An 18,803-nucleotide genomic window follows, 5' to 3' on the forward strand; every position below is an offset into this window, starting at 1 on the left:
TTCCAATTATTGGACATTTAAAATGTTTCTCGTTTGTTGTTGCTATTGCATGAAGTGCTCTGATGAACATCCTTATAGCTAAATCTTTGCAGATAACTTCCTCCAAGTGGAATAGCCAAGTCAACGGCAAATACCTTTTAAGACATTTTATATGTACTGTCAAATTGCCCTTTAAAAATTTCTTCTATGCAGCTAATGATGGAGCAACAAAATTTTTTTTAAATTTCTTCCAATTTATTTTTCTTCTGATTATGCTTGTTTCACCATATTCTTACTGACTCTGATACTATTATTCTTTTTTTATCATCACCAATTTGAAAGGTGAGGCAGTATCTCATTTGTATTGTTCTTTTACAAATAATTCTTCAAAAGCAAAATAAATATTAGTAAAAGTGATAAAATCTGGGGTGAATTTTTTCTTTTTAGTTCTCATCAAGAAAGTATATTATCCTATTCTGTTTTGGTTTTAATTGCTACAAAGAATTATCTTAAAAGCATATTTGTATACCCTGAAATTGATAGAATTCAAATTTCCCTCATAGTTTGCTAAGGAGAAGAAACAGTATTACACAGTGAAAATTAAACTGAACTACAAATTAGAAGACTTGGATTCAATCTCTAATAATTCACTTTTTAATTTCTGGAAGTATGACTTTGTGTACATTTTTAAACCTCTTCGTGTCTCATTGTGCTAATTTTTAAAGTGTGAAATTGGGTTGTAATTTATAAGACAATGTCCAATTTTAAAGTTCTTAGATTCTAATAAAATACAACAATTTATTTTAAGCTAAAAGGAAGAAATTCAATAAGGATTCATCAATTTATCATTATAACCAATACATTTGTCAAAATTAAGCAGTAGGCAGGATATACAAAATAGCATGGGTCTCTAATAATTAAAGACACACATAAAACGTAAAGGGCACGTACATACATATATAGACACACATCTTTTTCCTAAACCATTGTTTCAGAGAGCTAATGCAGAACTTTGGCTCATTTAGAGTCATAAATGGTAGTCTGTACCTTTATAGTATACCACTGTTACGTGTCATCTTACTAAAAACTTGTGTTTCCTTTCAGGCAATCAGATTCTGACTACTTCAAAAACATACTTTCTTCATCAGAGACATGCTATATCAATGACTAAAGAATTTGAACTACTGGTCATTAAAGGGCCACATAGTGTTTTTTCTAAACAAAAGACAGGAAGGATATATTTTTGAGGCTGAAAAGGAATACTGGTATTGGGAAGAACAATTTCACAATTGAAGTAATGTTTTTTTCCCAAAACATAAGTTTTGGGTTAATTTTTTTCTGTATTACTTTTGGTGTAGACACGTTTTAAGGTTCATACCCTGTTGCCTTAGTTGATCTGTATCAGATTCTGTGTTTCTTCTACTGTTTCTGTTCTCATTTAAAATGTGTCCTGTTGGTTCGTTGAATATTAACAAATGCTTAATGTTAAACTTTTACTTAACATGGTATCTGTCACATGTTCCACGCCCAGTTGATTAGATAGAATTCCCACATCAAGCAGCCTAATGAGCTATATAGCGAAATGCAGAGAAGAAACCAACAAAAATAAAACTCCAGTAACCCCCATGAGTTCAAACACATGCATGCATAAGAGTGCACCCCCACACACACCCCACCTGCCTTTGGCCTGGAGAGTATCCCTGTGTTCATTCTGCTTTTTGCCCATTTGGACATAATCTTTCAGTCTCTTCTGAATCCTGCTCCCACCTGGAGTCTTAACTTGTTTTAAGTTATCTCTTCAATCAGTTCTCCTTTCTGGGCAGAAACCCCTGGATATACAAAAAGTTAAGGGAGAGAACAGATTGAAAGGCAGTAAATGCAAAGTATGGGCTTTACTTTCTCCGGCTTCTGAGTCCTCCCAACTCCTAAGGTACTGTTTTCTTACTAAAGGCAGCAGTGGGGGGCAGAGATTTGATACCTATACCATCCCTAGTTGTCACTAATTGGAACCAAAAAAGTACAGGGTTCCAAGAACATGATTACAGATGGGTATCTTTTTTTAATCACAAAGTAGACGTTGTCCATTAACTATGACTTGTTTTAGGACAAATTGAATATCACTCTCTGAAATAATGAGATTCTGTTCAATCAGTTTACACATTAGCAATATTAAACCAAATCCTTATATGAGCTTGATAACTCTATGTTACTTTAATAATTGAGACTGCTAATTTTTTTGAGAGTGTGGGTCTACTTGGGGTCCAAAACATGAAAAACTTGTAAAACAATATACAGCAAGGCTTTATTTTACATCACTGGTAGAAAACAAAGCTGAGGTAAAACTTTTTTTCACCCTTAGGAGTGAGGCACATTCCATTCCTGTTCTTGGTAAATTCCACTGTACTTGCTTATTGAAAGTTTTTACATTTGTTTCACATCACCTAGTTCGAATACAGTGGTTTTACACGTAGTTTATTATTATTATTATTACATTATTTTTATTTCAAAGAAAGAGCTGGAATAAATGATTGAAACTATTGATTCTGCTTATGTGATTCACAGAATTTCTTTGGCCCTGAGTTTGTGAAAATGACGGTTGAACCATTTATATCTTTGGATTTGCCGCGGTCTATCCTTGTAAGTAATAAAACCACTTTGCGTCACTTTTAGAAAATAAATTCAGTAAAGGGTTTTTTTTTTAAAGTTGCAATTCTTATAATGTTCGCATTAATAAGCACCATTCGTTTTTTTTCAATTGTAGACCAAGAAAGGGAAGAATGAGGATAACCGAAGAAAAGTAAACATAATGCTTCTGAATGGGCAGAGACTGGAACTGACTTGTGATACCAAAACTATATGTAAAGATGTATTTGATATGGTTGTGGCCCATATTGGCTTAGTGGAACATCATTTGTTTGCTTTAGCTACCCTCAAAGGTACCAAGACATTTTAAATTCAGGGTACACTATGGAAACTCGTTAATAAGACAGCTTCCTATGCTTGCTCTGCCTAACCTTGTTTTAGGGAATATTAACTCTGTGAATATGTCAGCATTGAGAAGTAGGAGTTAGGAACTCCCTTCCTTTTCCTAACTAGGTACATTATTTCAATAGCTGTATCTTTTTAGCATCTCCTGCACCTGACCATGAAGATTTTTTTTCTTTGGCATTGGCTATATAAAAATGATTTTAACTGTTATATTTTAAGGACCATTATTTTGCCCACATATGTATATACTCTAGAAAGCAGTACCCTGCTAATACAAATTTGAATATATAGCCGGGCCCTATTTCTGAATCTCTGTATAAACTTCTTTAGCTTACAATCCTAGGAATATACAGTGTCTTTTTTAAGTGTGGTCAGTTCATGACTGAAAATAAGTCATTTCACATATTTTTTAAGCATTATATTCACTGACCTCTGTGACATTCACGACCACAGAGGTCTCAGAACACAGCTGCAGTAGAAGCTGCTGCCGCTTATCAATTAGAATTGTTATAACAATAAGAAACCTTTGGAGTTGGGTTTTAATAAATATTTCTTTAATAAATTACCATATATATAAATTACTCTTCAACTTTTCAGATTCCAGTTTACCTCAAAACTTAACTTTAAAAAACTTTGACAACAAAGCACAATTAATTACAATTGAAGGATCAAATCACCCTGAAACCTTGTAAGATCAGGATAATGCCATCTTTGTCATAAAAGAAATATATCTTTCAGCTACTTTTTTGGTCCTTATAAACTAATCATTTATTTTGTAGAGTCATCCAATAAATTTTCAATTAGTACCTGTTGATACTACATTAATTATATAATTTTTATTAATTTTATTAATTATAATTTTAGACTAACCAGGCAATACTATCTATACAAAAATATGTAATTAATCAGAATTTTTATTTAAATTACTACTAATTTCTTAAACATTCTGGATAAGTAAGATTTTATTGAACAATCTTTTAGCTGGAGAGAGTAAGTAATACTTAGGTGATGACATTAAAAATAAAATGATGATCATTGTTCCTTCTTGGTTTCAACTGGTAGCTTCGCTGTAACAAATAATAGCTAATATTTATTGAATGCTGACCATGTGCCACATGCTTTGAACTACCAAGTGTTTTATATCCATTATGTCATTTGACCTCTACAGCAAACCAAAATACCAGGACTTAGCACTATCCTGATTTTATAGACAAGAAAATTGATGTCTAGAAAGATTATATAATTCATTCAGTATCACACAGATAATAAATGATGTGACTAGGAGTTGAATTCAGGTCTATCTTCACAGCCATTATTTTTAAAAGACTGAACCATGTTGCCTCCTATCCGTATGTAGTGCCTCAGAATTCCCTGCCCTACTTCTCAGTAATCCTGTTTTATTCTCATGTAATCTGTTTTGTGCAAGCTTGACCAAAAAATGAAGAAAGTAAAAGAAAACATTAGCATATTTTTATCTCAGTGCTTCTCATTCTGTTCTAGATCATGAATATTTCTTTGTTGATCCTGATTTAAAATTAACCAAAGTGGCTCCAGAGGGATGGAAAGAAGAACCAAAGAAAAAGAGCAAAGCCGCTGTTAATTTTACTTTGTTTTTCCGAATTAAATTTTTCATGGATGATGTTAGTCTGATACAGTAAGTACACAGGAGTTTTTGTATTTCTCTTTTTGGCCCCTGGTCTTTGGACCCTTGAGTTTACTGATACTGAGTTATTTGATTCTGATCAGAGATAAGGTCTTCTTTATCATAAAAGAAATATTTCCTTCAACATAGCTTATTAAATTCTTGTGCTTAATCACAAACCATCTTGGCAACTAAACTTATGCCAATAGTAAAAAATCACCCCGAGATTAAAGGTCGAAGCCTGCATGTTTTGTGTGTGTGTTTGTTTTCCCAGACATACTCTGACCTGTCATCAGTATTATCTTCAGCTGCGAAAAGATATCTTGGAGGAAAGGATGCACTGTGATGACGAGACTTCTTTGTTGCTAGCATCCTTGGCTCTCCAGGCTGAGTATGGAGATTATCAACCAGAGGTAGGATTTTTTTTCTTCTCCAGGACCACCTTTGCAGTGGTGTTCTTATCCTCAGCATAATTAAAGAATAAACCTGCTTGAGGTGTTTGCTCTTTAGATCTGGAGATTTTTGAGGTTAGTTTGGTGCCTCAAAATGACCAAGTTCTCCATGTACACTGGTTATTTAAAACCATAGTGTAAGATTTCTTTTTTTTTTTTTTCTGTTTGAAATTATCCTGTTTCAGAGTTCTAGTATATTTAGCACTTATCCTTCCTTCTCCCCATATCTAACTAATAGATATTAGACATAAGGGTTACCAACCAAATCTGGATCAAAGGAGTCTTCCACCTTCCACACAGATCCATGCAGTGACAGACTGAGAACCTAGCAGGGCTCACTGTATGGAGAACAGGTGTTCAAAGCCAAATGTTCCTGAAGGTAAGTGGACCTAAGAGAAAGCAAGAAGCAAGAGACTGCACCACTCAAGCAGCATCCTTCATGACATTAACCCTTAACTATAGTGACATTTGGCCTGTAATTGTCACTCTTCTCCTGAAGCTTGCCAAACAGTTCAGTCACTGAATAAAAGAGAAAGACTAAGGCATGTCCTCTAAAACTCATTCCTCCGAGAGAATTATAAATAGAAGTGCCTGATCTCTTGGCTGAGGCAAGAACTTTAAGATATAAGGAAGAAGGCAAACAGAATTGCTTACTTACAAAGACACTCTCTTTTCTAGGTTCATGGCATGTCTTATTTTAGACTAGAGCATTATTTGCCTCCCAGAGTGATGGAGAAACTTGATTTATCCTATATCAAAGAAGAGTTACCCAAATTGCATAATACCTATGTGGGAGCTTCTGAAAAAGAGACAGAGTTAGAATTTTTGAAGGTAAGTGTGAAAGATTACAAATGATAAACTTTGTATCTTTTTCAAAGCAAGAGATGTTGGAGGACATACATTTAAAAGCTCAGATGCCAATAATTGATGCTATATGCATTATCTCATCTCATTTATTCCTAACTAAAACCATGGTATTTCAATTCTCATTTTGTAAAAGACGGAACTGAGGAAATGTATTTCCCAAAGTCAATGGCTGGTATGTGGAGCAAAACTGATTTCAACCTGTATCTATCTGGCTATGGATTATATGCTTTTATCCTATTTCATACTCTCAAAATCAAGATATATTAAAGAAGAAACAATTGGATTTTGTGACTATCTGGATAAGAGAGGCAAGTTCAAGCTGATTCTAGAATTGTTTTGCTGTGTTTTTTCTTAAAAGGCATAAAATTTAATCATATCATCTAAAAATGGTTTTTCCACTAATGCCAAGTAGTAGGGGAAGGGGGTTAGGAAAATTGATTTATAGTTCCAGTTCTGCCACCAGCTTCCTGTGAGACCTAAGATAAATAAGAGTGCATTTATGATCAGAAAAAATAGTATTATGTAAACTTCCAGTGTGAATAGCAAAAATAAGATAATATTCTGTTGAGAAGAGAAACTTCAGACCATTCTCTTCTTTCCAGGACATAACAAGAGTATGCCTTAAATTTGCTGTTCTATATTGAAGGGAGCCAAGTTTCCCAGCCCTGCAAATATCTATGAAGGGGTTTCATTCACAGACTTAAACCACCTGTAATCTAGGATTCATGGTGGGAAAGGCAAGGTGGTTTGTTTTGTCTGAGCTTGCATTTAAAGACATTAAATTATGTGCTTTTTTTCCCTCAGTTATTACACTTTTATACTTGTAGGAAGTAAATAGCAAGTTATATTTTTATTAATAAAGGTAAACAGCAGACTAACACAGTGGAAAGAATTTGCATGGAAATTTTCAGTCAGTCTTGCATTTGAATTCTTGTTTCAACCAGCTGGCGGAACTTGGACAATGAACTTAACCTCTCTGAGCTTCAATCTTCCTCCTTTAGGTACCGTGCTTAATGCATAGTAGGCTGTCCCTCTCCTTCTAATGATGTGTCCTGTTACTCCTTTTCTCTTTAGCCTTAGCATCTTTCTTCAAACCTGAGAATTTTTCTTTAACCTCATTAATACATCTTTCAAAGGTTACCCTTCTGCTATATATCATACGGCCTTTGAAAAATTTTTGTATCTTTTTGTAAATCTGCTTTATTGAGGTATAGTTTACACACTATAAAATTCACCACTTTTAAATGTTCAATTCAGTGAGTTTTAAAAATATACAATCAGTTGGCAACCACCTCCACAAGTATTATAAAGAGTAAGGTTTCAAAACTGTGGCCTACCTATTTTGTAAATAAAGTTTTATTGGAGCTTGACCATCTTCATTTGTTTCCATATTGTCTATATTTACTTTTACTTGACTACTTTACTACAACAGCAAAGTTAAGTAGTTACAGCAGAGATCATATGACCCCCAAAGCCTAAAATATTTACTAAGGAGTTTGCCAACCCCTGATGTAGCGTATTTCCAACACCAGAAAGTTCCCTCATGTCCCTTTCCAGTCAGTCCCCTCCCCCGACTCCTAACCTCTGACAACCTCAGATCTGCTTTCTATCACCATAGTTTTTTCTTCTCTAGAGTTTCAGTTAAAGAATCATATATTTGAGAGTCTTCGTGTCTGGCTCTTTTCACTTAGAATAATACTTTTGAGATTCATCCATGGCATGCTATGTATAATAGTTTCTTTTTTATGGCTGAGTAGTTTTCTTTTGTACAGGTATGCACCGATTTGTTTATTTTTTCTTTAGTTGATGGACATAAAGCTTCTGTAAACAGTCAAATGCACATTTTTGCATGAACATACAGTTTTTCTGTCTCTTGAGAGAGAGTAGATAACTTGAGTAGATAACTACCATTAGGTTTGCTGGGATCTATGGTAAGTGTGTGTTTAACTTTCTAAGAAACTGCCAAGTTGTTCTCAAGTGGTTGTACAATTTTACAGTACCACCAGTAATGTGAGATTTCCAGTTGCTTTACATCCTTAACAACACTTGATCTGGTTTTTGTTTTTGTTTTTTTTTTTCACTTTAGCTATTGAAATAGGTAAGTAGTAATATATCATTGTGGTTTTTAATCTATGTTTCCCTAATTACTATTATTTTGAGCATCTTTTCAGGTATTTATTTACCATTCATATATCTCCTTTGTTGAAGTATCTAATGACATCTGTTGCCCATTTTTGTGTATGATTATGTGATTTCTTTTTTTTTTTTGAGAAGTACGTGTTCTTTATATATTCTAGATGTTATTCCTTTATCCAATGTATATTTTATATGTATTTATCTCCCAGTCTGTGGCTTGCCTTTAGGTTTTCCTATCACTGACTTTTGAAGAGAAAAAGTTTCTAGTGTTAATGTAGTTTCAGTTTTTTCTTCTGTGGTTCATATTTTTTATGTCCCATCTAAGAAATCTTTGTCTAACCCACAGTCATAAAGATTTTCTATATTTTATAATTTTTAGCTCCTGTATTTAAGTCTGTTATCCTTTTGGGGGTAATTTTTATATAGTGGGCAAAGTAAGGGTCAAGATTCATTTTCTTGGCATGTGAATATCTAGTTGTTCCAGCAACATTTGTTTAAAAGATTACCCTTTCCATATTAGATGACACTGATACAATTTCTGTATCTTTAAGTCATCTTTTGCCATGGTGCATTGCTATGTTATGGTATTGTTCCAACAGGTCTGCCAAAGACTGACAGAATACGGAGTTCATTTTCACCGAGTGCACCCTGAGAAAAAGTCGCAAACGGGAATACTGCTTGGAGTCTGTTGTAAAGGTGTCCTTGTGTTTGAGGTACACAATGGAGTTCGCACTTTGGTCCTTCGCTTTCCATGGAGGGAAACCAAGAAGATTTCTTTTTCCGTATGTCCATTTTAACCTCTTTTGATTCTACATTTAAATAGTTGTTGTCAATTTCAAATGTAACATATTAATTGACTTTCCTTAAGTGACCTTTAGACCCTAGCATTCAGTAGGGCTTATATGTCTTAATACTATTTAACTCTCCTTTCTTAGTTGTAGGAAGTATTATTGCAATTTTATTTGCTTTGGGTTTTCTCAGGAGGTGATTTTTAGAAGAATGGTTAGCTGGTTATATGCACCATTAACTTTAGTTAAATTACAACTGAGTTGACTTCTCTGTTAATTCAGAACTTATTCTAGGGTACAAATGCTTCTCACATGAAGAAAACCATCTAATGTATTTAAGATTGATAATTATCTTAATCCCAGTGAACTTTGTCTAGCTCAGTAATAGGTCCTTAACAGCAACTGTATTTGAATCTCAGTGGTTCAGAAATTTATTGGATTTTATGAAGTAGCCACAGGACTTTTTACACTTTTAAGTTTTAGTGTATACTATCTATGGTGATAAAGTTAGAAAAGCGATTTTTTTAGAAAATCATGTTTATGAAAGACAGTGAACTATAAAGGCATATTTTGATTTTGGACATAGTTGGAAAATCTGAACATTGAAGGGTAGTTGGCAAACCCCAGAGGTAAATCAAAAATATGTTCAGGTAATTGTTTTTCTAATGGTATTCAGGGACTACGGACATCTTTAGTTTATATTTGGGCTGAAGTCTGGTCTCACTAGAACAATGTTTATAAGGATATAATATCAAGGTCCTAACTGACCCTGGATAATCTTCAACCTAGAGACCTTTGAAATCAGTTCTAGGCCTGATGGTTAGTTGGTTGGTTTCCTATAAAACCCAGTAGTCCCACTAAGATTACCAGATAATAATGTGTTCTCTCAGGAAAACCCAGACCATCCTTATTTTCCCAAGATTGTCAAGACCAGGAAATTATCTAGGTTTAACTTAGCTCCCCATTGGAAGTGCCAGCAGAGCAAGTGCTTAGAGGAAACCTTAGGTTAATTAAATGCAAATCTAATTTGGACCAACTGTGAAAAGGCAGCAAATCAAATAACCATTCAGCATTTAGCTCTCTGTCATTTGCCAGCTATCACATCAGCCCTGTTATAAAAATAGAATCAGCTGTGATTAGCTCATTTGTAAAGATCTTCAGTAATAAAGACTAGAACATATTTCCATGCAAACCATTCCCTTGTTTAACAGTACTTATTTATCCTGAAGTTCTTTCTCTAACACAGAGCTCTCTTTTTTGACCCTCCTTTTTTCCTCCACTAGCCTCTGGGAAGATAGAAAGGTCACCCTTCACCCTTCTTATCTCTTAGAACTGAATTTCCTTAGGCACATGCCTGGTCCAGTCCATCAGTTAGCACTTAGAATCAATTATCCTTGTGATTTGTTTCAAACTTGCACAGCTTTACAACTGTGGAGTTCAACATCCTTGAGAATTACAGTGGTTAAGTCCAATGTTTGTTAGGAAAAAAATTCCAAGTATTTAAAGAGTTACTAGGTATACTACTGGTAGTCACCATACTTGTTTGGTGCTACTATATCTTTAACTCCTCTCTAATACCTGCTGATTTCGTTTTTTGACAAAAAGAGAACAGCGTCCCTGAGATTTCATTGGTAACAACATCCAGCTAGGATTTAATAGTCTTATTTTGTTTTTATTGCATTGATTACATATCTTTATGGCTGAATTCTATTTATGGCAAGTGGTACTAGCTTTCTATTTCCAATTGTGATGCTAAGTTTTTCAAGTGAAGTTAAGCAGTTCAAAAATTTTTAGATAAACAAGACCAGGAATTATGAAGATGGCACCTGCATCATTGAAGTTGGAGTAATACTCTGTATTTTTTGTGAGCCTGCCAAATCTGACTTATCTGTGCCTATTTCTGCGTTTGATAGAAGACAAAGATATGAAGCAGAGGGAATAATCTGCACAGTGGAAGAAGCCAGAGCTACAGTGGAATCTAACTGGACTTAAACAATTCTTCAGGGATGTTAGGCTTAGATCCCTGACATGTTGAATGCCAGTCTTTTAAGGTATATGGATCACTGCAAGCCTTACCACATAGATCACTATATTTTGGAATGTCCCCTTCCTAAGAGACATTTGTTTTTTAAGAAGCAGGGAGATAAAGGGGAGGGTATAGCTCAAGTGGTAGAGCACATGCGTAGCATGCTTGAGGTCCTGGGTTCAATCCCCAGTATGTCCTCTAAAGATAAATAAACCTAATTGCCTCCCACCACCACCAAAGTTAAATAATTAAATAATACTATAATAAATAAATAAAATATTTTTTAAAAGAAAAAAAAGAAACAGGGAGATAAAACTGATTTGTCATTTGCCTCCTTTCCCTGAATTTGGAGGGAATACTGATGTGTTTCATCTCTCAGCCCAGGCACGTTATCCGGTGCCTTTTCCTTAACTTCCCACAACTTGTATCCTAGCTTTCTTGCCACCAAGATTTTTCTTGACTGAACCACAGCTCTTATTACTATGTATTAATACATCAGCTTTTGTTGAACTTCATTTTCTTTATCCAAGGAAGTGGAGCACGTATTTCTTATAATTTCTTTTTCAAACAGTTTTGGTGTTTGTAAACATTGCAGTAAACTCAAAATATCAGTAATCTAGTTGAAGGAAACTGTTTCCCGTGCTAGTGGCTGGTTACACTCTGTACAGTCTAATATAGGCTACCATTTCTAAAAGTAATATAACATTACTTGTATTAAGCAAATAATATTAATTTCATGTATTTGCTGAATTTGTAATAATACAAAATTATGTATTTCTATATTTCTATTAGATATAGGTCAAGGAATATTCACGCCTAATGATGTGAAATAAAAATAATATCTCTACTTAATAATTATTGCTTATAAAATTTGGCCATGTAATAAAGTGATAGGATAATATAGTAATTTTTAATACCCCAATTAATATTGTAGAAAAAGAAAATCACATTGCAAAATACATCAGATGGAATAAAACATGCCTTCCAGACAGACAACAGTAAGACATGCCAGTACCTGCTGCACCTCTGCTCTTCCCAGCATAAGTTCCAGCTGCAGATGAGAGCGAGACAGAGCAACCAAGATGCCCAGGATATTGGTAAGAAGCAAACTATGTCAAATGACTCCAAGGTACATGCATGATTTTTTCCACAAACTTTAAAAGATGTTCCATGCTTAGGATGAAAATTATAAGGTATACAGATGTTAAACGACTAAGTCAAGTTTATAAAGGTGTCACAAATGAAGCCAAGATTTCAACTTCATGTTCATTTTGAAAACAATACCCCTGATCAGTCAGCAATACCTGCTGAACTGTCTATTTTGTGCCTATTGTTAGGCTGTCTGATGTAAATATTATTAAAGTTTCAGTCATCTTCTTTACCCACAGTAAACTGACACGCTGTTTGGGAAGATAAGACCAACGTACATGAAGCAACAGAGGGTCATGGTTTTAGTGACAGATTATATTGTACAATCCCTATAATCTACACTGCAAGAGGAAAGGGGGAATCAGAGGCTAGAGTACGTGATCGGTGGCACTTGAATTGGAATTTGAAGAACAAAAATAATAAGTAGGTTGAAGATAAATGGAAGGGCTTTCCAGATGAAGGAAAGAACATGGGAAACAAGGCAGGGGGTACGGGAAGTATACACCCAGGGCAGGGAAGTTATATACCATCACAGTTTGGGGGTGACAGATCTCCCACTTGTCGGTTTTTCTTGGGTGCGTCCCTGTGCTGAGACTGAGATAAATAACCGCAGTACCCAATATAAATGGTCAAGAGAGTGGTTTCAGGTCCTCTTGAAAAGGCGCCAGCAGAAGAAACTAATTTATCTCTGAAAAAATATCTCAATCAGAATTGAAATATTTAAATTTTACTCTGTAGGACCACATGTTGAGATTGAAGTTATAGAAAATCTAGTTCTGCAGAGTAAGTTCATATAGATGTCAGTGAAACACTCTGAAGAAGTTGATTAAAAATTTAAATTGAATAGCTCTGATGACCTTGTGCATCAGAGCCCTACGAATTCTTTGTCTGAACTTTCTCACATCCTAAAATCTTATGGAAAATATATTCCCTGTGGGATCAGACTGGGGTGATGGCAACCTATGAACAGATGTTTCTCAGCCTTTCAGAATCCAGACGGTAGGGGCTATATACTTATTAAAAATGAAGATTCCAGAAACCTACCTGAAACTTGTTCAGTTGTGGTCTTTGGGCGCGTAGTCCCTGGAATCTGCATTTTAACTGGCTTTTCTCAGTAATGATTTTTATGCATGCTAAGATATGATAACTACTGCTGCAAAGTAATCTTATTATTCCTTTTCTTTCACTGCTTTGCTCTGCTAAAAAATTTGTATGCTCTTACATATATTTTTAAAGTATAGTGGAGTGTCAAACTTACTAGAGCTATCTGTATTCCTACTTAGACTAACATTCTATTTGATACAAACTAGAATTGAACAGTTGACGGTTACATCATTATAGATTTGGTATAGTGTGCTGTAGTGAAGAGTCAGAAGACAAAACTGTGAAGCCAGGTTTCCACCCTCAACATTTCCAATGATAGAGTGTAGTACTTAAGAGCCTGAACCAGGCAGCAAGACTGCCAGTGTTCAAACCCCTCTCTATTACTAGCAAGCTCTGAAACCGTGAGCAGGCTGCTCAGACTCTCTGCCTTAGATCCCCATCTGTAAAGTGATCATCATAATGATAATACTGATGTTGTAAGGTTATTGTGAAGATGAATTCATGTGAAAGTACCTGGCACAGAATAAGTATTGAATAAATATTCATTATCATTATTAACATTACCATCATGGACATTGTTTGACCACTACTTCCCTAGTAATAGTAGTAGTAGCAATAGTAGGAGTGGAATGACCTTAGGAAAGTGACTGACTCTTTGAAGTCTCATTCTCTTCATCCATGAGGTGGGAATGCTCTGTGCATCTCAGTTTTTCCCCAGGAACACAGCGACTATGTATCCTTAAACTCCTGTGTGAAAGGACTTAAGGTGGTATTATCTACATCTATTCCCAGATTTTTGTTAAACCTTCAAAGGAATTGTTCTCTGCTTGGAATCAGCTTAGAAGTAACCACCTGCCTACTTAACTGTCTGCACTAGACAAGTGAAAATAACTGGTGTTAACATACAGGAGGTTGATGGGCTAACAAGTGTATGTTATTTCTTTAGAGTCACAGAATGTGGGTCCAAGAAAGCAGAGGGCATCAAGTACACAATGTTACTGATGAGGAGACAGGTTCAGAGAAAAGTGTCTCACTTAACCTCGTAGACATCAAAGGAAGCTGGAACCCTGATCTCTTAATTCCTAATCCAATCCTCTTTATATTTGATAAGTTTTCAAAAAACTAATTTGCATGAAATTAAATTAAGATTAATAATCATTTACTGCGTGCTTACTACTTGTAAGATACAGTGCTAGGTGCTATGGGTTAACGAAAATAAATGAAGCCCCTCTCCTCAAAAAGCATACAATTAAGTTAATGATATAAGGAAATAAAAAACAAACACAGGGGACTGAACAATAGCACAGTGTGGAATGCAGACTGAGTGTGGAACTAGCAAGCCTTTGAGTTCAAATCTGAAATGTTAGTAATAGGATGTGGGTTCATTCTAATGTCCTTTCCCATCCTGGTACTCTATGTTGGAGTCCTTTCCAGGTGTAAGGCAGTAGGACAGACCAGATAAGTGGATGGTTTATTATTCCATCCCATGAACATGTGCAGTATTTTAAGTTCTATCCAGGAGTCAGCTGTAAGTGCATTTATAAATAGCATAATCCTTGGTATGTTTGCAAACCAAATCTAACCTATACTGAACTGGCTGTCCCTATTCCTGCCAAAGTTTGGTACATTTTCCTTAAGGGTGAAGAAATCTATTGGGTATAAAGGCATTTCCTGGTAATTGAATCTGTGTAAGACTCAGTTTTGCATCTTCAATTAGAGTCTGCTCTCAGAGTAAAGAAAATAGAATTATTGTTATCTGCTTTAATAAGAACTCTGACTTTAAAGCTAAGATTATTCTGGGAATTTTAAAACCAAAGTCATCTTTTTCTTATCATGTGTTAACTTGGTGTCCACTTCTACTTCAGAAAAAGAATGTTGAATTTTCCTGGTGATGGTGAAACATGTTTATTTAAACTTCATTCTGATGTATAAGTATTAAAGAGCTTCAGTGTTTCCCTGTCTGTTTACATTTAAGATGAAATACTGGTTATTAATCTTCCTAGGAATTAGAAGATAAATGAAACAGAATCTAAAGATCTAAGTCAGCAACATCTGACATTTTCTTTTTAAAAACAAGTTTCACAGCTGTTTTACGTAATGGTCAAGCTGTATTCCCATAGAGTGCAACACAGGGTTGGTAGTTTCCATGAGGTGGGGCCAGACGGGGTGCCTTGTGATGTGGATTACTAATGTGTGAACAGCTAAACCATTTGAAATTGTGTTCTCCTGGTCCTTTAAATACATGAAAGGGTTTTGATGCCAAAATTGTGTGATGCAATGCTTTTGTTTATAGCCTCAAATGTTCAAATACTGACATGACGTTGGTTCTCACAAAATAGAACACCCATTCACTTGTTATAAAGTATCTCTAAATTTAGCCTCTAAAAGAATACCTTAGATACGTATTTTGGAGTGAAAGGAATTTAAGAACCCCAGCTCCTTAATCTTATTAATTAACAGGAACAAAAGAGAAAAGACATGTGTGATTCTCCCATGTCTTCTGTGCCTCAGGTAAATCATGAAAAGTCAGTAAGGTGGGAAAGTGGTATGGGCACAGTAATTGAAATGATTGAAAATTTGCCATAAAAGGGTTTTGCTTTTGGTTTGGGGTTTTTGTTTTTGTTTTGTTTTAGGGTTTTTTGGTAATAATTTTATTGAAACATAATTTACATACCATACAATTCACTCACTTAAATTAACAGAATTCAGTGATTTTAAGTATATTCACATTGTTAAGAGAGTTGTGCAAACATCACTACAATCTGCCATAAGCTTTTAAAAATATAATAAGAACTTTTCCTCTGGGCAAAATGTTCCTCTGCACAGCTTTTTTCAGGCATGCTCTCACCACGTCGGACCATGTTGGCAGATCCAGGTTTCCTCTCTCCCTCTCTCCGTCCTTGGTATGCTGATATTTTAGCAGAGATACTAGTAGGGTTGAAATTTTCTCTGTCAAACATCATTCTCACTTCTAGTTGAAAACTGTAATCGGCAATTTGGGGTCAGCAAGCCTGAATGAAGCCCAAACATTATTAGCTCCAAGAAAATCACTCTGTGAAAGGAAATGCTGACCAGGCCCTGGCTGTGAGAAGGCTACAAGGATGGAGAGATGGTAGAGAAACCAGGATCTTCCAACCCTCCTTTTTAAAATCCTTGATTGCCGCTCTCCGAAAGCTACCTACTTATGCTGGCAATCAAAATGATTAAAAATTGCATGCTGGTTTTTTTATTTATTAAAATAGCTCTTCACATTAAGGTACTACGGTGATTCCGTCGTGTAAAGCAATCCTATTTCCTTGTAGAGAGAGCTTCGTTTAGGAGCCTGAATCTCCAAGCAGAGTCCATTAGAGGATTTAATATGGGACGAGCAATCAGCACTGGTAGTCTGGCCAGCAGCACCCTGAACAAACTTGCCGTTCGACCTCTGTCAGTCCAAGCTGAGATTCTGAAGAGGCTATCCTGCTCAGAGCTGTCGCTTTACCAGCCATTGCAAAACAGTGCCAAAGAGAAGAGTGACAAAGCTTCATGGGAGGAAAAGCCTAGAGGGATGAGTAAATCATACCACGATCTCAGTCAGGCCTCTCTCTATCCTCACCGGAAAAATGTCAGTGTTGACATGGAATCCCCACCACAAACCATTGCGGAGTTGGTAGGAAAACCATTTCACCAGATGGCAAGATCTGAGACAGAATCTTTGGCAGGATTCACAAAACTTAATAAGTAAGAACATAATTAACTAACCCGAGCTACATATTTGTAAATTCTGCATTTCATACTTCTGTTTTTGTTTTGACATTTTATTATTTTCACCATATATATATATTTTTTTTACATTGACACTTCCCCACCCTGCCTTCCTCTTCCCTCTTTAGTTCAAAGTCTGTTGCAAGTTTAAATAGAAGCCCTGAAAGGAGGAAACATGAATCAGACTCCTCATCCTTTGAAGACCCTGGTCAAGCATGTGTTATAGGTCAGCATCAACGAGCCTACCTTCTTCCTCCTGTCCCTCTTGCTCACAGTGACATGACTGAGATCACGCTAATGACTGAGAAACTGTTTTTGGTTCTCTGTCCTAATTGTTAAAACTTTTTGTGAATATAAAGCTTTAGGCTACTTAAAGTGTGCCAGGTGAAATCAAAAATTGATTTAACAAGTGATTGCCTCCTGACACAGACCATCACTTGGTTCTCTCTTGATTGCAGGTAAAAGCCATGACGGTCTTACTGAGAGAACCAGGCAGTCTGGTGCCAGGGCTTTGGACAGCCTTCTTTAGGATTTTCCTTACAAGCTGTGAGAGTAGACTCTACTGATGCTGTATTTTTTTAAGAAAAGTTTGTTTAGGGTACTTTCAGAATGGAATTGTCTCTGGAAAGAGATAGTTTTATGAAATGTGCCATAGGTGATCTGGTAGAAATTCTTAGTTGATTTAAGTTCTCTCAAGTTATCCCAGCTATCTGGGGCCTATTAACTATTTAAGTGAAATAGAAGTTGTTTGTGTTTATAAACACAGACTACCTTATAAGATAAACAGTTAAGGATTCCTGTTGCTTTTTTGCATCTTAAAAGGATATTGCACGAGAAATCAGTCTTTTACAAGAGTAGACATTTAGGACACACGTCTGAACAACTACTCAAAATAGGAAACAGCTGGGGAGACAAAAGGTCACCAAGGATACCCTCTTCTATGGTCGTTTAATCAAATAATACTAATTAACTCTCCCTTAGAACTATGTTTGATCACTTAACCCTAATTATACAAAGTTAAGAAGTATTTTTCACCCTGTAACTGGATTGGGGATATGAGGGTTAAATGAAGTCAAAAGAGAACTCTACCCTATAGTTGATAAATATTTATGTAAAACCATATTACTTTATTAACATAGGTTTCCACAACTTTCAGAGATTCCACTGTCATCAATTTGAATTGAATAAAAAAAATTTAAACAGATGAAAGATAAGATTCCATCCTATAGGTTACCCTGTGTGTTGAAAATAGCCTAAAAAGACACTATTCAATCTTTTATAAAATGATTTTCAAAGTATATTCCTATATAATGGGATCTCTTATAGGTTTCAAGCTATTTTCATTAGGAAGGCTTTGATCTACAGAAAAATCCATCACATATCAGAAGTAGAGCAGTAAATATTCCATAGAAAAACACAAATAAAATAAGACTCGACCATGAAAGAAAATTTGTTTTCTGCATTTGTTTTGGGTTATGCATTCTTATTAAATACTGATTTTTCTTTTAAGATTTGGACAAACGCTTTAAAACTCAGTTTCATCATTTCATGCATGACACATCAGAATGTCATTGTCAGAAACAGTCCATTTGTATTTAAATTTATTCTGCAAAACAAGTTAATATGCCTACCTGGACATTAAAAGTAGTTTAAAAAAAAAAGTCCATTATGGGAAGACATATTTTTCTGAGTGTAAATAAAAGAAAATGTTACTATTTTAATAGTTTACTGATTTTTATAAATTTATCAGAAGAAATTAATTCTATATCTAGTATCTGACCATTTTTTAAACTGTCTAATAATTTAATTTATACCACAGGAATGACCTTGCATAGTTCTGGAAATTCTTCATCCCAAGTACCCTTAAAAGAAAATGGTAGGTTTACAAAATGTTTCTCCTCATTTCCATCATATTTTCTCTTGTATCT

The 18,803-nt window shown here is 35.2% G+C and overlaps 1 protein-coding gene across 11 annotated transcripts in view; it reads left to right on the forward strand.

The window, feature by feature from the left end:
• The window catches only part of PTPN13 (protein tyrosine phosphatase non-receptor type 13), a 179,621-nt gene that overhangs the window by 105,712 nt on the left and 55,106 nt on the right, over positions 1-18,803 (forward strand). For 9 of the 11 annotated variants that reach the window (XM_064486104.1, XM_064486111.1, XM_010983122.3 and 6 more), the window contains 10 exons: positions 2,542-2,616; positions 2,741-2,915; positions 4,468-4,621; positions 4,884-5,022; positions 5,740-5,892; positions 8,664-8,846; positions 11,813-11,975; positions 16,434-16,851; positions 17,004-17,101; positions 18,695-18,751. In XM_064486104.1, coding sequence (XP_064342174.1) covers positions 2,542-2,616; positions 2,741-2,915; positions 4,468-4,621; positions 4,884-5,022; positions 5,740-5,892; positions 8,664-8,846; positions 11,813-11,975; positions 16,434-16,851; positions 17,004-17,101; positions 18,695-18,751 — 1,615 coding nt within the window. The remainder of the gene's footprint in view (positions 1-2,541; positions 2,617-2,740; positions 2,916-4,467; positions 4,622-4,883; positions 5,023-5,739; positions 5,893-8,663; positions 8,847-11,812; positions 11,976-16,433; positions 16,852-17,003; positions 17,102-18,694; positions 18,752-18,803) is intronic. The other 2 variants (XM_010983129.3, XM_010983130.3) reach the window with 1 other exon arrangement.

This window comes from Camelus dromedarius, chromosome 1 (genome assembly GCF_036321535.1).
Source record: "Camelus dromedarius isolate mCamDro1 chromosome 1, mCamDro1.pat, whole genome shotgun sequence".
Classification (NCBI taxonomy): domain Eukaryota; kingdom Metazoa; phylum Chordata; class Mammalia; order Artiodactyla; family Camelidae; genus Camelus; species Camelus dromedarius.